The sequence below is a fragment of the Macrosteles quadrilineatus genome, unplaced genomic scaffold (genome assembly GCF_028750875.1).
Source record: "Macrosteles quadrilineatus isolate MER2022 unplaced genomic scaffold, UCM_ALF_1.0 Scaffold_2__2_contigs__length_208266976, whole genome shotgun sequence".
Taxonomy (NCBI): Eukaryota; Metazoa; Arthropoda; class Insecta; order Hemiptera; family Cicadellidae; genus Macrosteles; species Macrosteles quadrilineatus.
Window position 1 is genome coordinate 9,519,966 of NW_026542595.1, and position 23,825 is coordinate 9,543,790.

General features: G+C 34.8%; 1 protein-coding gene across 2 annotated transcripts; it reads left to right on the top strand.

Annotated features, from left to right (window-relative positions):
• Positions 1 to 20,188, top strand: LOC128986970 (parathyroid hormone/parathyroid hormone-related peptide receptor-like). Of its 2 annotated transcripts, none has more exons than XM_054407605.1 (11): positions 1 to 108; positions 795 to 947; positions 2,016 to 2,110; positions 3,295 to 3,460; positions 4,636 to 4,795; positions 7,026 to 7,156; positions 10,329 to 10,420; positions 11,141 to 11,282; positions 12,930 to 13,155; positions 13,920 to 14,014; positions 19,339 to 20,188. In XM_054407605.1, the coding sequence occupies exons 1-11, from the start codon at positions 13 to 15 to the stop codon at positions 19,384 to 19,386; spliced, it is 1,404 nt and encodes a 467-aa protein (XP_054263580.1). In that variant the 5' UTR covers positions 1 to 12; the 3' UTR covers positions 19,387 to 20,188. The 2 variants fall into 2 exon arrangements, with proteins under 2 accessions (XP_054263580.1, XP_054263581.1); XM_054407606.1 differs by having other exon boundaries at positions 10,329 to 10,414.
• Positions 20,189 to 23,825: the final 3,637 nt, after the last annotated feature.

Genomic DNA, 23,825 nt, shown 5'->3' on the forward strand with positions numbered 1-23,825 from the left:
GAGCACTGCCCCATGGCCTGGGACGGGATCATGTGTTGGCCCACCACGCTGCCTGGAGTGCTCAGGTCATTGCCATGTCCTGGCTATATCGTCGGCTTCAACCCCACTGTGAGTTGTAATCACATCGGTACAATGTTTAAAAAGTCAGACATTCCAAGTTTCACTAATCAAAGTAGTTAATTTTACTTTAAAATACAAAATATTAGACCCTTTCAACCATTTGAACCGGAACAAGATAAACATTCTTAGAAAACATAACATTTTAAAGAGGATCAGTAATGAAAACATCAATGACGATAATTACCAATCCTACAATTATTAAGGGTAATTTGTTTTAACGCATAAAACTATTTGAATGGTCAGATAATGGTGATCAAGCAGCTTATTCTATCAGATAGAACCCCATACTTGTTATTTGTTTAGTAATTACTTGTGTCAGATGATGACCTCTTACTTGTTATGTGTTTAATAAATATTATGTGTCAGATGATGGCGTTCAAGCAGTTTATTTTGTCAGATGGAACCTCTTACTGGTTATGTGTGTGATAAATATCATGTGTCAGATGATGGCGTTCATACAGTTTATTTTGTCAGATGGAACCTCTTACTGGTTATGTGTGTGATAAATATCATGTGTCAGATGATGGCGTTCATACAGTTTATTTTGTCGGATGGAACCTCTTACTGGTTATGTGTGTGATAAATATTATGTGTCAGATGATGGCGTTCATACAGTTTATTTTGTCAGATGGAACCTCTTACTGGTTATGTGTGTGATAAATATCATGTGTCAGATGATGGCGTTCAAGCAGTGTACCGCTGAAGGAGAGTGGTTCGTGAGGTCCACAACCAATAAAACCTGGACCAACTACTCACAATGCTACAGCAGTAGTACAACAAACATAGTGGTACAATACCCGGAGATAGAAAACTCTTCTTTAATAGCTGTGAGTAGGCCTAGGCAGGCATGCCTTTGCATAAACTTTGCTTGTGTAGAAAATATTTTCATTTTTATTTCTTTCCTTGCAATTCAGATCTTCAAATCATTTCTTATCGTTGATAACTTATATTTAACTCAGTAAGATAAAAAGTGCTGTTTATGAGAGTTCAATTTAGTTTAATTTACCACCATGAAACTCTGGACAGAGTTGAACCAACCACAACTGTTAGTTTGCAGTTGTTTGTTGTTAATACTTGAGAGTTTAAACTTAACTGTTGACACCAATTTCCAAAGCTCTTTCTTAATTTTCTATTTCAGTCTACTGTAAGTGTACTTTTTTCAAAACAATGTCAAATGTTTGTTATAAATATTTAAATTATTTGTATTACGAAGGATTATAAAGAAAGGAGCGAGAAAGACTTGAAAAAATTGATTTTTCTCTTATGACGAACACATCTATGGAATAAATGATAACGTTATCACGTCATCAGAAGCTTGGATCAAACACTTACTACTAACTTCTTCACCAGGAAGTGTACAACTAGTATGTTACATACTGAAATGTAGTCGTAAATTTATTAAAACAATATTTCATATGTCCTTTTCATTTTTAATCTATCCTATTTATATATCTAACCTAAACAAAATCTAAATACTTTCTAAATCAAGGCGTACAATTCTTAACATAGAGGGGTTCTAAGATACAAGGACAAAACAACTTTTTAATGGTCAATAGTATAAACGTTGGGAGTTTAAAAACATTATTACGGTGCGTGATAGTAAAGTTCAAGTAGTAAGCTTAAGCTACACATATATTACTTGGTGTCCAAAAAGTTTAACTGAATATGTAGGCCTACAGTTTGCATGTTTAATTACCATTTACAATATAAAATAGTAAATTAATTGTCAGAATATTAAACAATAATTTGGCTCTAAAAGTATACTGGTTTTAGATTGTTGAGAAATATACTATGCCAAGATATAACACTTATAGTTAAATGTTGAAAGGCAACGTATAACCGTTATGACATCTCTATACTTTAAGCCTCTAGTTATTAACAATTTTTTGTTGCAGCAATATGTTCCTATAGTGAAGGCGGTGTCACATGTTGGCTACGGCGTGTCGCTGGCCACATTGATGGTAGCGTTCTGTATATTTGCAACTCTGAGGTGAGTACGAGATTATCACCAGTCTTAACTACAATGGTAAATGTATATAAAACAAGGAAAACTGTTAATTAGTTTTTTTACTAGGTTTGCCAAGCTATTTAACCAAATAATGAAGTCAATTTTCCACATTAGTATACATAGTACATATGACAGTATAACGTTAGTTTAGTACATTTCAAACCCATCCTGGAGAGAAAAAAAGTCCTAACTAAAACAAAGTAAACAAGTATGTCGTATATTATAGAAATAAAATAATAAATAAAAGGTCATATTCTAAATGTTTTATCCATTAACATTCCCAGTTTCCCACAATAATAACCATATTATATGTTGATATACATTGAAGCGGTTGTTAAATTATTATTCAATTAAAATACATAATTTTTAGCTATTAACGTATTATTTGTACGCCTTTTCTTATAAAATATTAGATAGTAGATTTATACTATTTAAATTTTCAAATAAGGCTGATGCGAGTTGTAACTTAAAGTCTAATAAAAAAAATCAGAAAGTATCTCACTTTTAAATGTCAATAAAATAGATAGCATATGACCTACAAAGTGTTACCAAAAGTAGTTCATATATTTCCCATTGATAGCTTATAACCACAGTTACCATACTTTGATTAACTAAAAATATATTTTTATCGTAATTAATGACCGTGATAAGTATGTTTGTCAAACAAACAACGCCAATGAAATTCTAATATATCTTTACTCTGCTATTCTTCGATAGTTTTAGATCGTGTATAATGATGTTCAGAAATTTGAAAAATGTGAAGGTGGAATTTTTATTGGAATGTTGCTCATCGGAAACCATGCATTGCTCCTTACTTCTGCAAACAATCCTTTCTCTCATACGAATACCTTAGTAATTACAAAATATTTTGCTGCTTTATGAAAACAACTCATTATGAATATTATCCACCCTTCAAATATTATTTTAACACAATTATTTTTAGTATTTTTTATACATTTAGGGAACATTAAGTACGACATAATAGTTCCTTTCTTCAGAAACGGCAATGTATTATTTATTATATTTTATCTTGACCCTGTTCATTAGAATTCACTTACAATAACAATCTAAATACAAACTGGTTTTAGTGTTATTAAGATACATACAGATCCCATACAATATCAGGTATGTACACAGTAGTAGGTTACAGCTGATGTGTTTTACAGGCGTTTAAGATGTCCACGCAACAAGCTACACATGCATCTGTTCGTATCGTTCATGTTGAGAGCGTTCACTACACTCCTCAAAGACTCGCTGTTTGTGAAAGGGATCGGGCTCCCATCGGACTTCACTGTCAAAGACGGAGAAAGCTACTTATTACATAGCAACCAGGTAAGTTCTATTGCCGTGTATAAAACACATAAGAATATCATGGCATATTTACGTTTGTAGCTTATAACAGTTAAGTACATACTGTAAAAGAAACATTTGGTGAATACGTAAGACATTTATATCACACTCGGTATTCCTTTTGGTAATTATAAACAATTGTCATTTACAAGAAATCTGTCAATTTGTATTTGCAATGTTTTTTAACGAATAATCGAGCAGTTTCTTGACGATAAAGTTGACATTATTTTCCTCCCAACTCACGTAGTGCCATTTGTCTTCCAAGTCCATCGAGGAAACTCTCTACAAATGACAGTCTTAAATCTCCCTAGAACAGCAACGATATGTCTGATGGGTGACATACAATAGTCATTAATGCTTCTCGTACAATGATTATCATAACCACCGGAGATGTTCGTAGCTTATAGAAATTTGGTTACGTTTAGAGATGTATTGATATTTTTACAGATGCTCTCTGACAATAGATAAATATTCAACTATATTCAAATAATCCCTTTAATACTTAGTAATCATCTCCTAAAACACTAAAATAATTTTCGTTTGTTTTTATCAGGTCTAGGTCAACCTAGACATTCTAGTATGAAATTGTGTAGTCAAAAAGTATTTATAAAAAAAAATCATCAATAATGCAGTTTATGTGATGCAGGAACGTGTTTATAATATTAACTTTACTAACTTTAGGCATTAATGAATTATATATTTTAAAAACATCTTACCTGTGACATATGCTATATCATTCCCTGACTTATGTAACTTTATGTTGGAGGTAGAGGTATACACTTCTACTAGTATAGTAGTAGTAGTAGTATACTATAGTATAGTATAGTATAGTATACTAGTATAGTAGAGGTGTATAGTCAATGGCTATATTTATGATAACTGGATCATAATAAACTCCAGAATATGTTCCACATTCTGGGGTTTTTATGATCTAGTTATTTTTTAATCATCTATTAATTAAAATTTATTTTATTTACATAAAATAAATACATTGTATAAACTGCTTTTTATTCCATTCAGGCCTATATAATGGCTTTAGTTAAATTATAAAGATATTAGAGCATTCATCTTATAAATGAACTACATTATAAACAACGTCCACATTTTCACCACTGGTAAAACGCTGTTTCATGCACTAACCTGTACTGTATGTATAGTTTAGTTGGCAGTGCAAGATGCTGGTTTGTCTCTGGCAATACTTCATCATGGTCAACTACTCGTGGATCCTAATGGAAGGACTGTATCTACACAACCTCATATTCGTCTCCGTGTTTTCCGACACATCGTCCATAGCTCTCTACGTCGCCTTGGGCTGGGGTAAGTAGACCATCACGTGTTTGGTGTGATGGAAATCCAACAAATAGTTCAACAAAATATAATTACCAAAAGGGAAAATATGTTATTCATTATATGTTATTCATTTTATTCTGTATCCAATAAAGCACTTTTCTATTCTGTTCTATCCTATTTATTTTATTTTTCATAGTGTGTTAGACAATTCTGGTAATTATTTGATTTGTAATAATTAAGTTTACATCATTTTACAGTTATTTAAAATAAATCTTATCCATTATCAGTAGCATTCTATGTAGTTGTAATACATATTTTATTTTTTAATTTATGGTTAAATTGTTTTTCAGAACCGTGGCATTACTTAAACAGGTTTAATTATGTAAGCCTGTAAAAATATGTTTCTCTTTTATCAGTTTTAAACTATTTCTAAATATAACTATTGTAATCATAAATCATTTAGTTCTACTTACCTTGCAAGAGAAGCTTCTGAAATCCTCTTATGTATTTATGTAACCACATTGTCGAGTCAGAATATTAATTTTGTGAGAGATACGACACAATATCTCCTTTCTTCAGAAACGGCGATGTATTATTATATTTTATCTTAACCTTATGAACCTGTTGCATATTCGTGCAACTATTCTATATAATATAACTAAGATATATTATACAGGGTGATTCAAAAAGGACTTTACAACTTTGAAAATTCATATAAATCTTATTAAACAAGGTACAGAGCTGGTTTTGGTGTTGTTTTAAAGGAAAACACTTCAAGTTTTTTTACCATAAACTAAAGATGTTCTATGTGACTTACGTTGGATTTGGGGAAAATAATTATTTAGGTATGAAAAAATTGTGAAAACCGTTAAAAATTTGAGAGAAATTTACAAAATTTTGAAAGTAGGGCGTTTTTTGACGGTGAAGGAGTGCGATTTTCGAAAAACGCTTAATAGTGTCTTGTAGGAAATTTAATTCCGAACCTACGTTTTTCCCTCAAATCTTTTCTAGCTCTTACCGTTTTCGAGCTATAGCCGTTTGAAAAAAACGCGTTTTGTCGTTTTCAGAGGTCCGCCATTTTGGATTTTTAGGGGGTTTAAAATTTGAAAATGCAACTTTTTGGAATTTTATTGGTGGTTTGGGACCAAGAACTACAAGTGTGCGAAATTTCAACTCCCTAGCACATCTAGAAGTGGGTGTATCACACTCCTTCACCGTCAAAAAACGCCATACTTTCAACATTTTGTAAATTTCTCTCAAATTTTTAACGGTTTTCAATATTTTTTCATACCTTAATAATTAATTTCCCCAAATCCAACGGAAGTCATATAAAAAATATTTAGTTTAAGGTAAAAAAAACTTGAAGTGTTTTCCTTTAAAACAACACCAAAACCAGCTCTGTACCTTGTTTAATAAGATTTATATGAATTTTCAAAGTTGTAAAGTCCTTTTTGAATCACCCTGTATAGAGGGTTGTAAATAAATGTTTAACTGTCCATAAATAAATTGTTTGCACGGACAGTAAAAATTTAATCATACTTACATGAATGTAAGAACTCATCGACATGTAACTATATAATTTTTAAATTTACACATAAGAAATTTTTGAGCTATCTTACAGTATATACTTTACTCACATTTCTGTTTAGAGAAAACCAAAGTAATATTTAGAGATATAATAAGGTAACAGCTTTATGTTAGATCGGATAGAATATAAATTGTTTCTTAATTGACAAAATCAAATGAAAAATTTCGTAACGTCCTTTTATATCGTTAAACAGCTTAAAAGTCGGTAAAATTGTATTCTGTTCCTAAGCCCATGTTGCTATTCAGTACTGATTTGCTCTTTTTACTCTTTATTAACAATCTCTTATGGTAATAAATTGATATTTGTTTTTGTCGGGTATCTATTACTGCGCTTGGGATATCTTTGATAACCTTCAAAATGACTTTCGTTATGACCCTTACAATGAATCAAACTTTAATTCAAGGAATTTTATAAGCAGCATTGACACCTTTAATATTTTTACTATAGGTAAGACTTTACTTACTTTTGCCTAAAGGTGTCAAAATGTAGTTTATGCTGTACATTTTTCGAGCTACTTACAGCTCGTCTTCAGCAGCATTCTAATGATTTTGTAAAACCCCTAAGTCTTGTTCACTATGAGGCGGACATAATTAAATGTAAAGTCTTTGATTATGAAGCCATACACATTGACATTAATATCATCAGTGTGACTCATTTGTTTGTGTCAAGGTCTACCGGTGTTATTCGTGGGTCCCTGGGTGATAGTAAGGGCTCTACTAGAGGACACGCTATGTTGGACAACCAACGACAATCCTTACTACTTCCAGCTGATCAAAGGGCCCACCACAGCCTCTGTCTTGGTAAATAACTAGAGTTTTATTTATAAATTTGTTACCTATATCATCCATATAGGAAATAAGCTATTACCGTAGTACTAATGGTAAGACCTGGACCCGGGACTGATTTACTTTTCCGTTTTGAGGTTCCTAGAGGCCAAAAACACCATCCGTTCGAATATATATATAAACTAGTGTAGTTTGCTTGTTTATGAACATATTTTGATCAAATTTGGAAGATGAATTTATTTCTTACTAAACTATTAACATAAAAACACTTTTATACCCTCCCTGTTGCAGCAAACCTAAGAACTTGTCAAACTAATTATATTTAGAGAATAAATGTGATATTTTTAAGGAGACGTTTTAGTGTAAATCCAAATAGGCAAATGGAAATTCACTTAGTCTACAGGTTGGCTGCGGCGGGGTATTAAGTTTTCTTATAATTGCAAATGTTATTACAGTAATACCTTAATTGCTTAATAACGCATATATCAATACAGTAAGGACTACGGGTATGAAAAGTATTTGAGTATTTCCTAAAAACATATCAAAGATTAAAAAAAATCCTTTTAACTTGATATATTCTTGGTTCATCCTCATATTTCCAAATCATGATTACTTCACAATCCTTATGGTTAACTTTTATCGAATACATGAACGGAATTGCGGAATTGAAAATAAAGGTTTATGCTTACCCTATGTCAACTCAATGTTAGATCGTAATAGATTGAGATTAATTAACTAATCAAAATTATTCTTGTTCAGATCAACTTCATCCTGTTCCTCAACATAGTTCGAGTGGTATTGTCCAAATTATTCTTGTCTAGATCAACTTCATCCTGTTCCTTAACATAGTGGGAGTGTTTCTGTCCAAGTATAGTCTGCGAATCGCAATAATTCTTGTCTAGATCAACTTCATCCTGTTCCTTAACATAGTGCGAGTGTTTCTGTCCAAGTATAGTCTGCGAATCACAACAATTCTTGTCTAGATCAACTTCATCCTGTTCCTTAGCATAGTGCGAGTGTTTCTGTCCAAGTATAGTCTGCGAATCACAATAATTCTTGTCTAGATCAACTTCATCCTGTTCCTTAACATAGTGCGAGTGTTTCTGTTCAAGTATAGTCTGAGAATCACAATAATTCTTGTCTAGATCAACTTCATCCTGTTCCCATAGTGCGAGTGTTTCTGTCCAAGTATAGTCTGCGAATCACAACAATTCTTGTTCAGATCAACATCATCCTGTTCCCATAGTGCGAGTGTTTCTGTCCAAATATAGTCTGCGAATCACAACAATTCTTGTTCAGATCAACATCATCCTGTTCCTCAACATAGTGCGAGTGCTTCTGTCTAATAAACACAATTATTCTTGTCTAGATCAACTTTATCCTGTTCCCTGACATAGTGCGAGTGTTTCTGTCCAAGTATAGTCTGCGAATCACAATAATTCTTGTCTAGATCAACTTCATCCTGTTCCTTAACATAGTGCGAGTGTTTCTGTTCAAGTATAGTCTGAGAATCACAATAATTCTTGTCTAGATCAACTTCATCCTGTTCCCATAGTGCGAGTGTTTCTGTCCAAGTATAGTCTGCGAATCACAACAATTCTTGTTCAGATCAACATCATCCTGTTCCCATAGTGCGAGTGTTTCTGTCCAAATATAGTCTGCGAATCACAACAATTCTTGTTCAGATCAACATCATCCTGTTCCTCAACATAGTGCGAGTGCTTCTGTCTAATAAACACAATTATTCTTGTCTAGATCAACTTTATCCTGTTCCCTGACATAGTGCGAGTGTTTCTGTCCAAGTTTAGTCTACTAATCACAATAATTCTTGTCCAGATCAACTTCATCCTGTTCCTCAACATAGTGCGAGTGTTTCTGTCCAAGTATAGTCTGCGAATCACAATAACTCTTGTCTAGATCAACTTCATCCTGTTCCTTAACATAGTGTGAGTGTTTCTGTCCAAGTATAGTCTGCGATTCACAACAATTCTTGTCTAGATCAACTTCATCCTGTTCCTTAACATAGTGCGAGTGTTTCTGTCCAAGTATAGTCTGCGAATCACAATAATTCTTGTCTAGATCAACTTCATCCTGTTCCTTAACATAGTGCGAGTGTTTCTGTCCAAGTATAGTCTGAGAATCACAATAATTCTTGTCTAGATCAACTTCATCCTGTTCCCATAGTGCGAGTGTTTCTGTCCAAGTATAGTCTGCGAATCACAACAATTCTTGTTCAGATCAACATCATCCTGTTACCATAGTGCGAGTGTTTCTGTCCAAATATAGTCTGCGAATCACAACAATTCTTGTTCAGATCAACATCATCCTGTTCCTCAACATAGTGCGAGTGCTTCTGTCTAATAAACACAATTATTCTTGTCTAGATCAACTTTATCCTGTTCCCTGACATAGTGCGAGTGTTTCTGTCCAAGTTTAGTCTACTAATCACAATAATTCTTGTCCAGATCAACTTCATCCTGTTCCTCAACATAGTGCGAGTGTTGCTGTCCAAGTATAGTCTACTAACCACATTTATTCTTGTCTAGATTAACATCATCCTATTCCTCAACATAGTGCGAGTGCTTCTGTCTAATAATCACAATAATTCTTGTTCAGATCAACTTCATCTTGTTCTTAACATAGTGCGAGTGTCCCTTTCCAAGTATAGTCTACTAACCACATTTAGCCTATTCTTGTCCAGATCAACTTTATCCTGTTCCTTAACATAGTGCGAGTGTTTCTGTTTAAGTATAGTCTACTAACCACATTTATTCTTGTCTAGATCAACTTCATCCTGTTCCTTAACATAGTGCGAGTGTTGCTGTTTAAGTATAGTCTACTAACCGCAATTATTCTTGTCTAGATTAACTTTATCCTGTTCCTCAACATAGTGCGAGTGTTGCTGTCCAAGTATAGTCTACTAACCACAATTATTCTTGTCTAGATCAACTTTATCCTGTTCCTCAACATAGTGCGAGTGTTGCTGGCCAAGTATAGTCTACTAACCACAATTATTCTTGTCTAGATCAACTTTATCCTGTTCCTCAACATAGTGCGAGTGTTGCTGTCCAAGTATAGTCTACTAACCACAATTATTCTTGTCTAGACCAACTTCATCCTGTTCCTCAACATAGTGCGAGTGTTGCTGTTTAAGTATAGTCTACTAATCACAATTATTCTTGTCTAGATCAACTTCATCCTGTTCCTCAACATAGTACGAGTGTTGCTGTCCAAGCTACAGGCGTCTATATGTGAGGAGACGCGCAGATACAGGTACAGGTGAGAGTTTTCCGATTCCCTCTCCTTCTTCCTTTCTTATCTCTCTCTGTCTGTTAATGCTTTACACGTTCTTCTCTGTGACCCTTTTAGTGTGACCTTCCTTAAACTGTCTCGGATTAGCAAACATGTCTGTGTTAAGTGTTAATTTTACATTTACAGTATATAATTGGCTAATTGATTAATAATATTTTTAGTATATGATTACGTGGTTTGCAAAACACTAGTGGTGTATGCGTCTAGTGTTAAACAAAATTTCTTTTTTATTCAAGTCAAAATAAGATTCTTAAGGGAAATGATACTTATTTGTCCAGCCTGGTAAACTATGTGTCAGTGCAAACCAAAACACAAGTTGATATTAAAGATTACTATTATACTACTTCAGGCAAAGAAAAGAAAATATTTATATTGGACTCAACTGAGTACAAATATAGCAATAGACTATTTATCACGCCGTCTATGTAAATAATATCCTTTTGGGAAACATTTTAATATTACAGGAAACAATTAATTTTAGCTATCTGTAAGTTGATCTATTTTTTTATTCTAATTTTCTATAAGTATAAATATATGTATCAGTAGCTATTATATGTATCTGTAGGTATGGCTATTATATGTATTGTATATTATCTGTATCTGTTATGTATCTGTAGGTATATATAGTCAATGGTATTAGTTTGTAGCAGACTTATAGAGTTACTTTAAGTAGTGAATGTCTGGTAGACGGTGGGCCAAGTCCACCCTGGTGCTGGTGCCGTTGTTCGGAGTCCACTACGCCGTGTATCTCACCACCTCCTACATAGGGGTGGAGGGGAAGGTTGAGCTGGTGTGGCTCTTCATAGACCAGGTCTTCGCCTCCTTCCAGGTAGGTACCTGGAAGATACCTAGGTACCCGCAACAACATCTAGATTTAGGCCTTACTGTTACTCGTGCTAAATTGTATTTTCACTTCTGTATAACTTGGACGAAAGCAACATATCATTATTCTTTCGTTCAAACGGCTTTACTAATCCTTATCTTGTAGATGAATAAGATTTTTATAACGATAAATACTTGATTCGATTAAGGTGCCTTACTAACTATACTCTAGTCTAAGACAACGGCAAGGCAAGTGCACAAGGGTAAACTTATTTATGTGCAGCGATAATTTTTTCTGTAGTAAAATGTTTTCTCATAAATTGGTTTTACACTAAATAAAAAAAAACTATAGACAAAATAATTAAAGACGTTTAGAACTCAACAATATTAAAATAATTTGTAAGTTAATTCTTAAATACATTTGCTTATCATTATCGTAAAAGACATTTAAGTTTTAGAGCTTTCGCCCTATTTAATACTTTACAAAACATCAAATTAACTCACAATATATTGCTATCCATCACATACTCTTACCTAGACTATAGATGCCATTGAGAGCTGTCTGAAAGTTTAATAAACAAATTGATTGCCCTGCAATATTACTCAAATAACATTAACATTAGTTCATTATTTAGTTATGTGTCCTTAATGTGTTGTCAATTTGCATGATGTTTTCTCCTAAATCTTTTGTTTTAGTAAAAAAATAAGCACCTTATAAGATGAACTATACATTTAATTCATTCCGGTATGTTTTTTTCTTGATGGTATTATTTATTTTAATCTTGATTTGTTGGCTACTCATCATGTAAATAAATTTATACACAATTTACAAAAAAATTTGTAGGTATATTTCGAGTTTACTTCTAAAACCATCGTCAGCCTCTGTTTTATATTTGTTGTTAACAGAGGCTGATTTACACATTTTTACACATTTTTTTTTGTAAATTTATTTACATGATGCCAACAAATCAAGATTAACTATACATTTATATCACAAACAAACCAAAAAGAATCTTGCATCTCACAGGTTATTGCATTTAGTTGTTAATATTCATCATTTGAATAGTTACTAACAATATGAGTTAGTTGTCATTTGAATAGCTACAATTAACAAAATATTAAGTTTGTTTGGATAACATTTTTATAACAGTTAATTAGTTAGGTTTCGGAATGTGATGTATAACAAATTATTATGATCTATCCCTCTATTTAAAGAGGTTTTAACATAAAAATTTTATTTACAAAACATCTCAAGTCATATGCATACAAACATTGTTTCTCAAATGAAATTGCAGTGACTAAAGACAAAAACAATAACAAATAAAAAAACATCGGTAGCGAGTAGTTTCTTCTGAAAATATAAAAAATTAACCTGTTTTTTTTTCCTACGACCTACACTATCTGTCGTTGAGCAATTTAACGCTCGTATACGGAGCAAAATACTCCAATCGTTATCGATCTAGCTCCGGTCCAACGCTAGGCAGCTCTAGCATAGTACTGGTACTAGGAGAGCACACCTCAGATTGGGCCTACTTAGCATATTTTGCACTAATGGTCAGACCTTTCTGTAGATAACATTCTATGGATGACAGTTGTTTCTTTATTTCTCATTGTTTTTTATTTAAATTAGTAGTGATATGAAATAAATTTCCAGGGGTTTTTCGTAGCGATTCTCTACTGCCTCCTGAATGGCGAGGTAAGGACAGAGCTGGCCAAGAAGTGGCGTAGATTGCCGTCTTGGAGGTCTAGGACGGACCACCGCGCGTCGCTACCCCTCAACTCTCTGTCGCAACACGCGGTCAAACGTACTTGCCTGGGCAGTGTGTTCAGCCGCCGTCCACGCCGCTACAGGCCGCACGAGAATGGCAACAAGCGCGGCAGTAAGTCTCACGGTTTATATTACGGCTAGCATAGTATGTTATAGAATGGCTAGCATGGCCATGTAAAGTAAGGCTAGCATAGTAAACCAAAATATAAATAACAAACATATGTTACTAATATAAGTAATTGGATTTTATATATAGATAAATAATGGTAATGAAAATTTCTCGTCTTATTTTTGAATTTAATGCAACAGAAAATTTATAGCTCGACTTAAGTTTTTTTTTATTAAAACCATTTGCATTTTCATTTTTTTTTCTAGGGAGGGGTTCAGACTAATGCCATTAACGGTTTATTCTATTACCAAATAATGCCGATCCATTTGTTAGATATTGATTACTTAATTAATTGATAGCGCAATGACACTATATACATCGATAACGACAAATGGCCGTCAGACTGAGGAAAAGATTTAGCTTGGAATTGAACCAATGAACCTACAGATTCGATGTAGGGCATTATAATCTCTTGTATACTTACACAATATAAAAATAATGAATATCTAACTCAACATCATCATGCTAGATGCTTGAGACGAATGTCATTTATTAATAATCATATCAATAAAACAAAACTCAATAGATCTAACTGCTCGTTGGTTTTAATACATTTATTTAGTGATGGGGGTATTAGCTGTAAACTTATTCCTAAACGTTTGGTTCAAACTGCGTAACTTCTCACTTGGTTGAGTTATACTTCACAATTTCTTAGAAATAAAAAAAACAGTTAACAATGTGTCACATAATCCAATGTTCAATTGCAGGTTCGGCAGACACGTGTATGAGTACGTTGGTCTCAAGCGTCACAACGGACGTAAACACTACGACGTCGCTGGTGTCTCAACACAAGAAGTCAATGGTATGTTTCATAACAAGACAAAAAAATAAAACCCCTACTGATGAGAGATCTAAGAGTGTCCACATGTGTCGCTGGATTCGTATTTAATGTACAACACTGCTACAATAAACTTGTCATATTTTTTTAATCGATATATATATATATACACTGGTAACAATACGACATTGTGCTTGGTTATGTTTTAGTGAATTTTTAAATCGAGAATAGCTGAGTTGAGGATTCTGTTTAAAAAATATACGATGGAATATTTGTTTAGGTAAGTTTTTTAACATTGATTTGAATTATTGAACAACCTGGATGGATGAGGAGGATTAAACCTAGAGAAAACCTTGATTAAAACCTAACGTTTGATTAACCTTGACGTAAACAGTTTGAGTGATGTTTTCCAATATTTCATCTGCAAAATTAAAAGTTATTGCATTGACATACTCTGCCATTATTATAACAAGTTTCTTATCAAACGTACCAGATTAATAATTGAAATAATATGGTATTACCATAGCTGGTTATATACCATTTTGCTCATAACGACTAAACTCCCAGTCATATTTCACATTTAGGATATTGTCGAGGAGCTTTCTTTTGATAACGACAAATGCGGAATATTTTTCCTTGCCTGACCACCCTTCTGTTGGAAAGCTTGTTGATTTATTGAAGGCGCTCAGCACCAACGGGCAAGTAACTTGTAACAAAACTGACTTACCAGCTAAACTTTCCGTAGTCTGAGATATATTTGGTTTAAACAAGTGTTTTCGAAAACAGTATAAGCCGTTGCTTAGCTTTTATAACATTAAAAACGTTGTAAATTGTAATATCAACAGAGCAGAAAAAAATAACTTAATATTTAAATTTCTATGGACTTTGAAATATAAACAAACATGACTGTCAAATTCACTTCATTTCACAATTTCACACAGCTGATTCGCACACATTGTCTATTCTAATCAATTTGTTAATCATGTGGTGGCTTTATTTGCTCTAAATTAAGATTGTGCCAAGGTCTATAATTTTGAATTGCTTAACATGTGTTAGGATAATATTCTTAAATATAACTTAGGCGTTTCTTCAATCAAAGATATGTAACACAAATGGACATTTTTTTTGTTCAAAAGAGGTAATGTTTACACAAGTTTTTGTTAGGCAATGTGTTAAATGTCCACCTTTTTGGGCTAGCTACCACTTGTCTTTTCTTTTATCATCGGTTTCGGATAGTCAAAAAACTACACTAAACTTCACATCTAATTTATAATCTGAAGAGTGTATGTTTGAGTGTATGGTGAAGAGTGTATGGCTTACACTTGAGTACGATGATGTTGGAAAAATACTTAATTTTATTATAACTTCTTTTTTTGCACTTGAATTAACTTGTTTAGGTACCTTTTCATTATTTTAGAGGTAATTGTTTACTATACAGCTGCTTAAATTAAACCAATGAGACTACCATAAAGATAAGTTTTGCCATTGACTATTAATACACTTATTCACTGAGTATATAAGTTTTAAACCTAAATTTAAGATATCAATAGTTAATTGTCGTATGCAGTTTACTTTTGTTACTTGTTAAGTGTTTAACTATTATTTACTATCTATAATCGATGGTAAGTTTGTAAATGTAAATGCAATGAACTATGGAACGCGTGAAATTAGATCTAAACAAGCTGTTCGTATATGTTGTTTGTTGGTGATAACCATACATGTTTTGGGGTTTTAACAGTGATTTTTTTTTTTTGCTAGCTGTTAAATTTATATAATTTGCTGAAGAGGCAAATAAAAGAATAACTTGGGCAAAACATCACTACTTTTTGTTACTTTGATGTCAACTAATTGATTTGTTCCTTCATTACAGTACCCTGTTGAAAGATTAATTTTCACCTACTGATTTTAAATAAGTTTCGGGTTTTCAATTAAATACAATTTAAGTAAGCGTACATTTCAAAATTGAATCATATATTTTCATACGTGCGTCAGGGATACTTATTTTGTACAAGATAGACTAATAAAATGTTTAACATTTTTATTTAGGTTGGATTAAAAAATATAGGCTATAGTTTACTCAAGCGATGCAGTTGATTGATTGATTGATTGTAAGAGGGTGGACAATTTTTTTTTTATGGTCCAAGCACGTCAACCGAAGCTTATTGTGCATCCCGCTTGCCACTAAATGGGTAAGCCTATGCCTGTGTCCATAACTAGGTGCAGGAGCTTTTGCCCAATGTTAGCGTCTGGTTCCTCACCTGGCTGCTTTAGACCAAACAGAGCCCTTCTCCTAGCCCGTAGTCCATCGCAGTCCAGAATAATGTGTTTTGAAGTCTCATCGGACTGGTTACAAAGTCGACACTCCTGCTTGTCATTGACAATTCCTAGAGTGTGGAGATGTTTCCTGAAATGGCCGTGTCCAGTGATAAGAGCAAGTACCTGCTTGACCTGCCCTCTCCCCAGCTTTAGCAGCCAGCGAGTGAAGAGGGTGCTAGGTTCTGAGAGCAGTTTTTTGCCAAGTGATTGTCCAGGATAATTACGCCAACGCTCAATATGATGTCCCCTGGACCATTTGTTTATTACATGTTTAGCAGCCGCTTTGCTGATGCCACAAAATGGCTCTGGTCCAAAGAGTGGCATGCTCGCACCTTTTTTTGCCAGCTTGTCTGCACTCTCGTTGCCGCCAATGCCTACATGGCCTGGGACCCAGCCGATAGTTACAGAGTTCTGTGATGCAAGTCTGCAGAGGGTGTTGAAACACTCCCAGACCAGTTTTGAAGTGACTTCATTTGAGTCAAGAGCTTTGAGAGCAGCCTGACAATCAGATAAAATCACTATCCTTTTGTCTTGGTACCGTCTGGCTAGTCCTAGGTTGGCACAAGCCAAGATGCCATCGATTTCTGCCTGGAAGATGGTACAGTATTGTCCCAGACTTCCTGATAGTTCTGTTCTGGGTGATCGACAGTAAACCCCAAAACCAGATTTTCCATCGATTAGGGAGCCGTCTGTGTACCAGACGAAGCTCTCCATATCTTGGAGATGCCCTTCCTGATGTTTCCACTCATCTCTGGAGCGGAATTCAACATTAAAGGGTTTGGTGAAAACTGCTTCCTTGCTTAGGAAGTCCGAGGTCATGTCAAGCACAGGACACTCAGCCAAAGTCTTAGCAATGGCGCAGTGGCCTGCCCCTGACAGGCCTTCCCTCCACAGATTTGCAACCCTCAGACGGTAAGCTGCCTTGAGGGCCTCAGATCTGATGAAGATGCCCAGTGGTAGCAGCCCAAGAGCGACTTCTAGAGTAGCTGATGGACTGCTCCTGAAGGCTCCAGTGGCCTGTAGCGTGCCGAGCCTTTGCATACTTTCTAGCTTGGCTATGACAGTTACCTGATTCACCTTTGTCCACCAGACTAGTGAACCATAGGTAATCTGAGGCCTGACCACAGCCTCGTATAGCCAGAGTGCTATGTGGGGTTTAATTCCCCAGGTGGTTCCTGCAAACCTCCTGGACGTCATGAGCGCCCATTTGGCCTTGTGCAGCGCGTTATTCAGGTGGTTGTTCCACGTCAGCTTGGAGTCAAGTGTCAGTCCTAAATACTTGACCGCACTCGACACTCCCAGCTGAGTAGTGCCAATTTTCAGCCTGGAAAGAGAATCCAGGTTCTTTTTCCTGGTGAAAGGAACTACGACTGTCTTAGAAGGATTAATGTTGAGTCCCTCTCTGAGACACCATTGTTTAACACATTGTAGGTTGCCGTTCATGACGTCAGCTACAATGTTTGTGAATTTTCCTTGTACCATGAGGACTACGTCATCTGCATAGCCCTGGACAAAGATGCCCTTGCTGGTGAGTTCAGTTAGAAGACCGTCCACCACAAGGTTCCACAGTAAGGGTGAAAGTACACCTCCCTGTGGACATCCTTTTGTGGGTGCGATCACAATTTTTTCACCAAGAAAGTCGGCTACGGTGCGTCTTGAGTTAAGCATAGACTCTGTCCATCTACACAGAGATTGCTCGAATCCACGCTCACAAACTCCCCGCACCATTGCTCCGTATGTTACATTGTCAAAAGCTCCTTCAATGTCCATGAAGGTGCATAGGGCTATTTCCTTAGCAGCCAGGCTGTCCTCAATTCTGCTGACCAACTCGTGCAGAGTGGTTTCGCAGGACGTGCCTGGCTGGTAGGCGTGTTAATTGCGATGAAGAGGTGTGTTGAGAAGTACACCCTTTCTTATGTGCCTCTCCACCAGCCTTTCCAAGGTCTTGAGGAGAAATAAGGAAAGACTGATAGGACGGAATGATTTAGCATCAGAGTAGTCTGCTTTTCCTCTTTTGGGAATGAAGACCACCCTGCTGAGACGCCAGGCCTGAGGGATGTACCCGTAGGCCAAGCTCGCTCGGAAGAGTTCACATAGGAGGAGCTTGAGGGCATCCGGTCCTTGCTGAAGCATGGCTGGATAGATGCCATCTCCCCCGGGAGACTTAAATGGACCAAACTTATTGATTGCCCATTTAACTTTAGAGAGAGTGACAACCCTTCTGGCTGTATTCCAGCTTTCACGATCAGTTCTCGGCCAAGAACTTGTATTCGTGCAACCGGACACTCCTGTGTCGTCACTCTCAAAAATGCAACCAGGGAAGTGAGTCTCAAGGAGAAGTTTGAGACTTCCTCCAACCCCAGTGGTACCCTCCTGGTACCTTAAGAGATCCCAAGAGTCCAATAGGTTTGGACGCTAGAACCCGCTGAAGGCGGGCCGCAGCACTGAGACTGTTTACCTCCTGTGTAAACTGTCTCCATGAATTTTGTTTAGCTTTTTTTATTGCAAGGCTGTATTCTGTAAGTGCCCTTCTATATGGCTCCCACATACGGCTCCGTTTGCATTGGTTGAATAGTTTCCTGACACCCGCCCTCATGCGAGTCAAATCCGCAGTCCACCATCTAGTGCTGGTACTGCGTTTTCTCTGTCCCAGAGGGCAGTTGTCATGGAAGCAAGTGATCATTGCGTCCTGTAAGTCGGTCGCAATTTGGTCAATGTCTGCAAAGCAGCTGACCCTCCTACTCACGGATCCCAACTGGAACTGTAGGTCAGAGTTATACTGTGACCAGTCTGTTCTCCTGGGATTACGGAAGGAGGGGGTGACAGTGTTACTTAGCGATGCAGTTGAGTTTATTCCTAACTCAATTATTAATTATGGATTTTTAAATATTTTATACAATGAACTTAAAGAGTCAACTTTTTTTCTTTCGCGTCCCCCTAGCGTTTCAAGGCAATGGCTAGTTCACTAGTAAAATAATTGAAATATTAGAACTGGTTAAGTTATATGATAAAGTAATGTTCTCATGTTTTAGGTCCCAGATAGTGCAGATTCCGGCTACATGGAGAGCCAGCTGACGTAAAACGAATATTCAACATTCGTAGAAATAATTAAACACTAAAATATTTACTGAAAAGATGGTGTTTTGAAGATCAATTTGTGGAAAGAGTTCAAAGTACTTAGTTCGTAAACACTTAAGTACCCAATTAATTCGACCGAAATGTTACCAAAAGAAAGATGAATGCTAAGGAATGTGAGTCTCGTTGCAAGGAAGAAAATACATGTTTTGAGATCTCATGGTTCTTTACTAACAGTGTTTTAATGTGAAGTGGTTTTGTACAATAGACATTAATCTATTTGGTTAGTTATAATTCAGTATTTGCATGCCAAATGTCTAAGACAAAATGCACTGCTTGTGATGTTTTAGCACCTTGACTATTATATAGTTTTTGTTTAAATAACGTGATATAACGCTTAAGAAAGTTCTTTACAGTCAATACACGTATTGCTAAGAAATTGTATCTTAATTTCTTAAACTGTATTATTCAAACCGTGCCCTAACCATTTGGCTTGAAATGATCACCTAATACATTGGAATAGTTAATAATAATAGCATAATTGTCCAAAAGCTATAAAATAATTACGAAATATTATATTACGTTACTAGTCCGGAAAATATGTGTTTACTGGACGAGTATGATCGTTCCCTCACGAGACGACATTTTGGACGAGTGGCGTACGGTATTTTCGCCATAGTCTAAACCAACCTAACAGTAAAATAAAATTGTACAAATCAGTTATATTTTCCCACCGACAAAAGGACTTTGTGAGAGGTTATTCGTTGACTTATTGCCGATAATTATAATCAGCTGGTGTCTAGTAAAAATGCAATACAATATAGTAACGTATGTAACGTATTGATTATTGGTCGGCCGCTTAGAAAAAGACCTGCGCGCTAATGTTAATTCTAACGCTAGATCTTTTTCTTATCGACCGACCTATAAGCAGGCGGCAAACACCTGTTTTCCGGACTAATTTCATGAGGGAAAAATTTGTTAAAACAGCAACTAAAGCCAACATGATTGTTGTTCTTACTTATTTCCATCAGGTCGTTGTTAAAAGATTATTTTAGTTTACTTATTAAATTGTGTACTATTTGAGAGAGTTAAAGTAATTTATTTTTATACTCAAAGCTTCACGGAGTACCTGCAGTTGTATTAGACTATGAATAATTGTTAAGTAAACCTTGATGTGTATATATTTTGTATTTTATAAAATAAATTATGGTTGGAAATATAAATGCTATGTTTTTCGTCGTGAATAAAAATATTAGTTTTTTAAAGATTTTTCTTACTTTCATCAAACATATCGTCTTCCCTCGCATGCGAATCAACCAGTGGGTTTTATAGATGTTTATAATTTTAAAAATGCTTATCTGAACGAACACCTAATCAACTTACGTAATATAAAAAAGATGCTAAAAGAAATCACTTTTCCCTGCAACATTATTTTAAAAGTACATATGCCATACAAACTTTCGATGGCAAAGTTGACCTTACTTTAATTTATTTGAAAACTAACCCCAATCAGAATCTCAAAGCCATTTAGAGGCGGACAGTTTGTAGCTGAATGGTGATGGTTACTAATGGACCGGCAAATACTTGAATGAGAATCGATAATATAGAGAAACGATAATCGTTGGCATTAAAAAATATTAAATATAATATGTATTCTAATCATCATATTTTAAAAAGTTAATAAAGCCTATAATATTATATCTGGTTTGCTATGAGAATATTTTAATGGAAACATAATATTTTGATTTAATCATATTTCTTACCTACATATCATGTTCGTATATTCGCAGAGACTTTTCCAAATAGCAAAAACCAGGTCGTTTCATTGGTTTGCAATACGATGACAGAGTTAGTTAAGATATATTTAACAGTATATTATATTTCTGATGTTTAAACTTCTATTAATACAGACATACGGATAGGACTACTACTTCAACAATTAAAAACATAAAAACGTCACCTAACTCAAGTAATTAGATCAATGCATAAAGTAAATGTATACAAATTTGAAATTGGGAAGAGTATTTTTTTCGCTTTAGTATCAATTTGTTAATCTTCAATGGAATTAATTTAATTAAAAATAAAAGTTACTAGCATATGAAAAGATGGTACTTCAGTATTAAACGGAGGCCACATTTTGTCAGCGCGCTGCGGCGGTTATGTTAGGTTGGGTTATCATAATAGAAAGTATCGTTCGATTCACAACGAAGCGAGGAAAGTCCTACACACATAATATTTACGATAACCCAACCTAACATAACCGCCGCAGCGCGCTGACAAAATGTGGCCTCCGTTTAATACTGAAGTACCGAAAAGATTAAATGGCAAATATCTATATAAAAATTAGTTTACTCTAAACATGTAATATATTGGCTTGGTAAACTCCTTTTCCTTGACGGTTATATATTTTGTTTTCAAGTTTTTTTTTTTAAACACCAAACCCTGTTAAATGTTACAATTTAAATATCTATAAGTTGTACTAACGTGTGTGAGCTACAGTTTGTATGAGTCTCCAGGGAGAAAGTCATATCATAACATGTCGCAGTTGAAATTTATACCCTCCCTGTCCCATAAGCCTCGTGGGTTGATTTATTGAAACCTTTTGGCCCATCTGGTCTGTCAGGCATTAGCTTTTTTTATATATTAAATATTCTACAACAGTAACTAATCTTATACAGGGGTAAACAGCCAAACTCCGTGAAATGGTTCTATGGGTCAAAATAAATATAAAATCAAAAATAACATATTTTTTTCAAAAATCGCTTCGTTAACCAGATATTTGCCTTTTAATTTTTTTTTTAACATTAACATTTTTATCCTTAAAGGTTTTCAATCAATCATTATTAATTGATAAATAACAACTTGGTATGTATATTAAGGTAATAGAGACCCATGTTAGAAAAAAAACTCATCTTTATTCGTCACAAAAATTTCAAAATGTTTGCCATTTAAATTTTATTTAATTTAAATTTATAAAACAATGGCTGACTTTATGAAACAATAACAAGAACATTGTTTTTATTTGGCATTTTCAATTCCCTATGAAACGATACAAGGTTCGAAAAGATTAAATAAGATATAGCTGAAATATTATGATTTTTAGTTGTAAATGGCTCACTTCTGACTAGTTTAGCCTTTTCTACCCCAATTTACAACTAACAATCTTAATATTTAAGCTATTTCTTATTAGATCTTTGAAAATTTGTTTTAAAAAACGAAATGGTAAATATCCGGTTAACAAAGCGATTTTGGGAAAAGATACTATTCTGGATTTTATCTTTATTTTGGCCCATAGAATCATTCCCCGGAGTTTGGCTGTTTACTTACGCGACTTTCTGTATATATTACACTACGTTATTTTTGTGTGTTGCAGTATGGAAGGTACGGTTTATAAACGATCACTAAGTTTGCTTTTCATACAAAACTGTGTGACTACAGTTAATCGATGGAAAATTTCGAGACCAATTTTATTATATCCTAGTTTTAATTTTAGGTTAGTATCACAAACGTTTACATTTCTGCACAATAACACATCACTTTGTAATCTAACTTTCTAGGCATTAATCTACTAACATTTACATGTTTTATAGTAAATATAACATGTTACAGATTCTTTTGAGTATATTAACTATTTGCTTTAGAGAATTGAATGGTCGATTTAAATTATTACATTTCATGAAAATCGTAGCAAAAAGCTTTAGGAATCTTTCTTCATCATGGCCCTAAAATCAGTATCTATATGCAGTCAAAACAATACATGTTGTACAATACATTTGTAGTGGGGATCTCCGTCACATTGAGGCTATCCTCTTCTAAGATACTCGTCCTTATTTATCTTCTTTGATTGTGGACCTACACTAGCGACTAGGCCATCAAACCGTTATCGCATGGATAAGGTTCATTGGCGACTGGCGGGATTCCAACCCAAGCTTTCAGGCCAGAAGACCCAGGCTCCCCCTGCTGGACCAGCACACCCACCGCGCCCCAACATCCATTACTCTCAGTACAAAGGTAATAAATAACTTAATAGGTTACTAAATTGTTATATATTTTTTTATCCATCTTCATTAATGTTTATTTTGAAGACGTACTAAACCCTAAACGCATACAATAAATCGTACCTTGATTCAAGATTGATATGAATTGAAGAGTTAGCAAGCGTGTGAGTTCAGCACTATGTATCGTGTTACGGCGTCGTTATGTCGACCAACCGTTTACAGAGAGGCGGATCCGCAGGAAGAGGTTTTAACTACGCTGGGAGATAATGTCCCTACAGGCGATTACGAAACTCATTCATGCTATCACTATAGATGTAAGTATATACAATGTTAAATCACGATGATTAAGTATTGACATGTGATTACTTTTATGTGCGTGTTTATTAATTGTAAACATTGATATACACACGAATTGCTTAAAAATGTAACTTTTATGAGTAAACTAC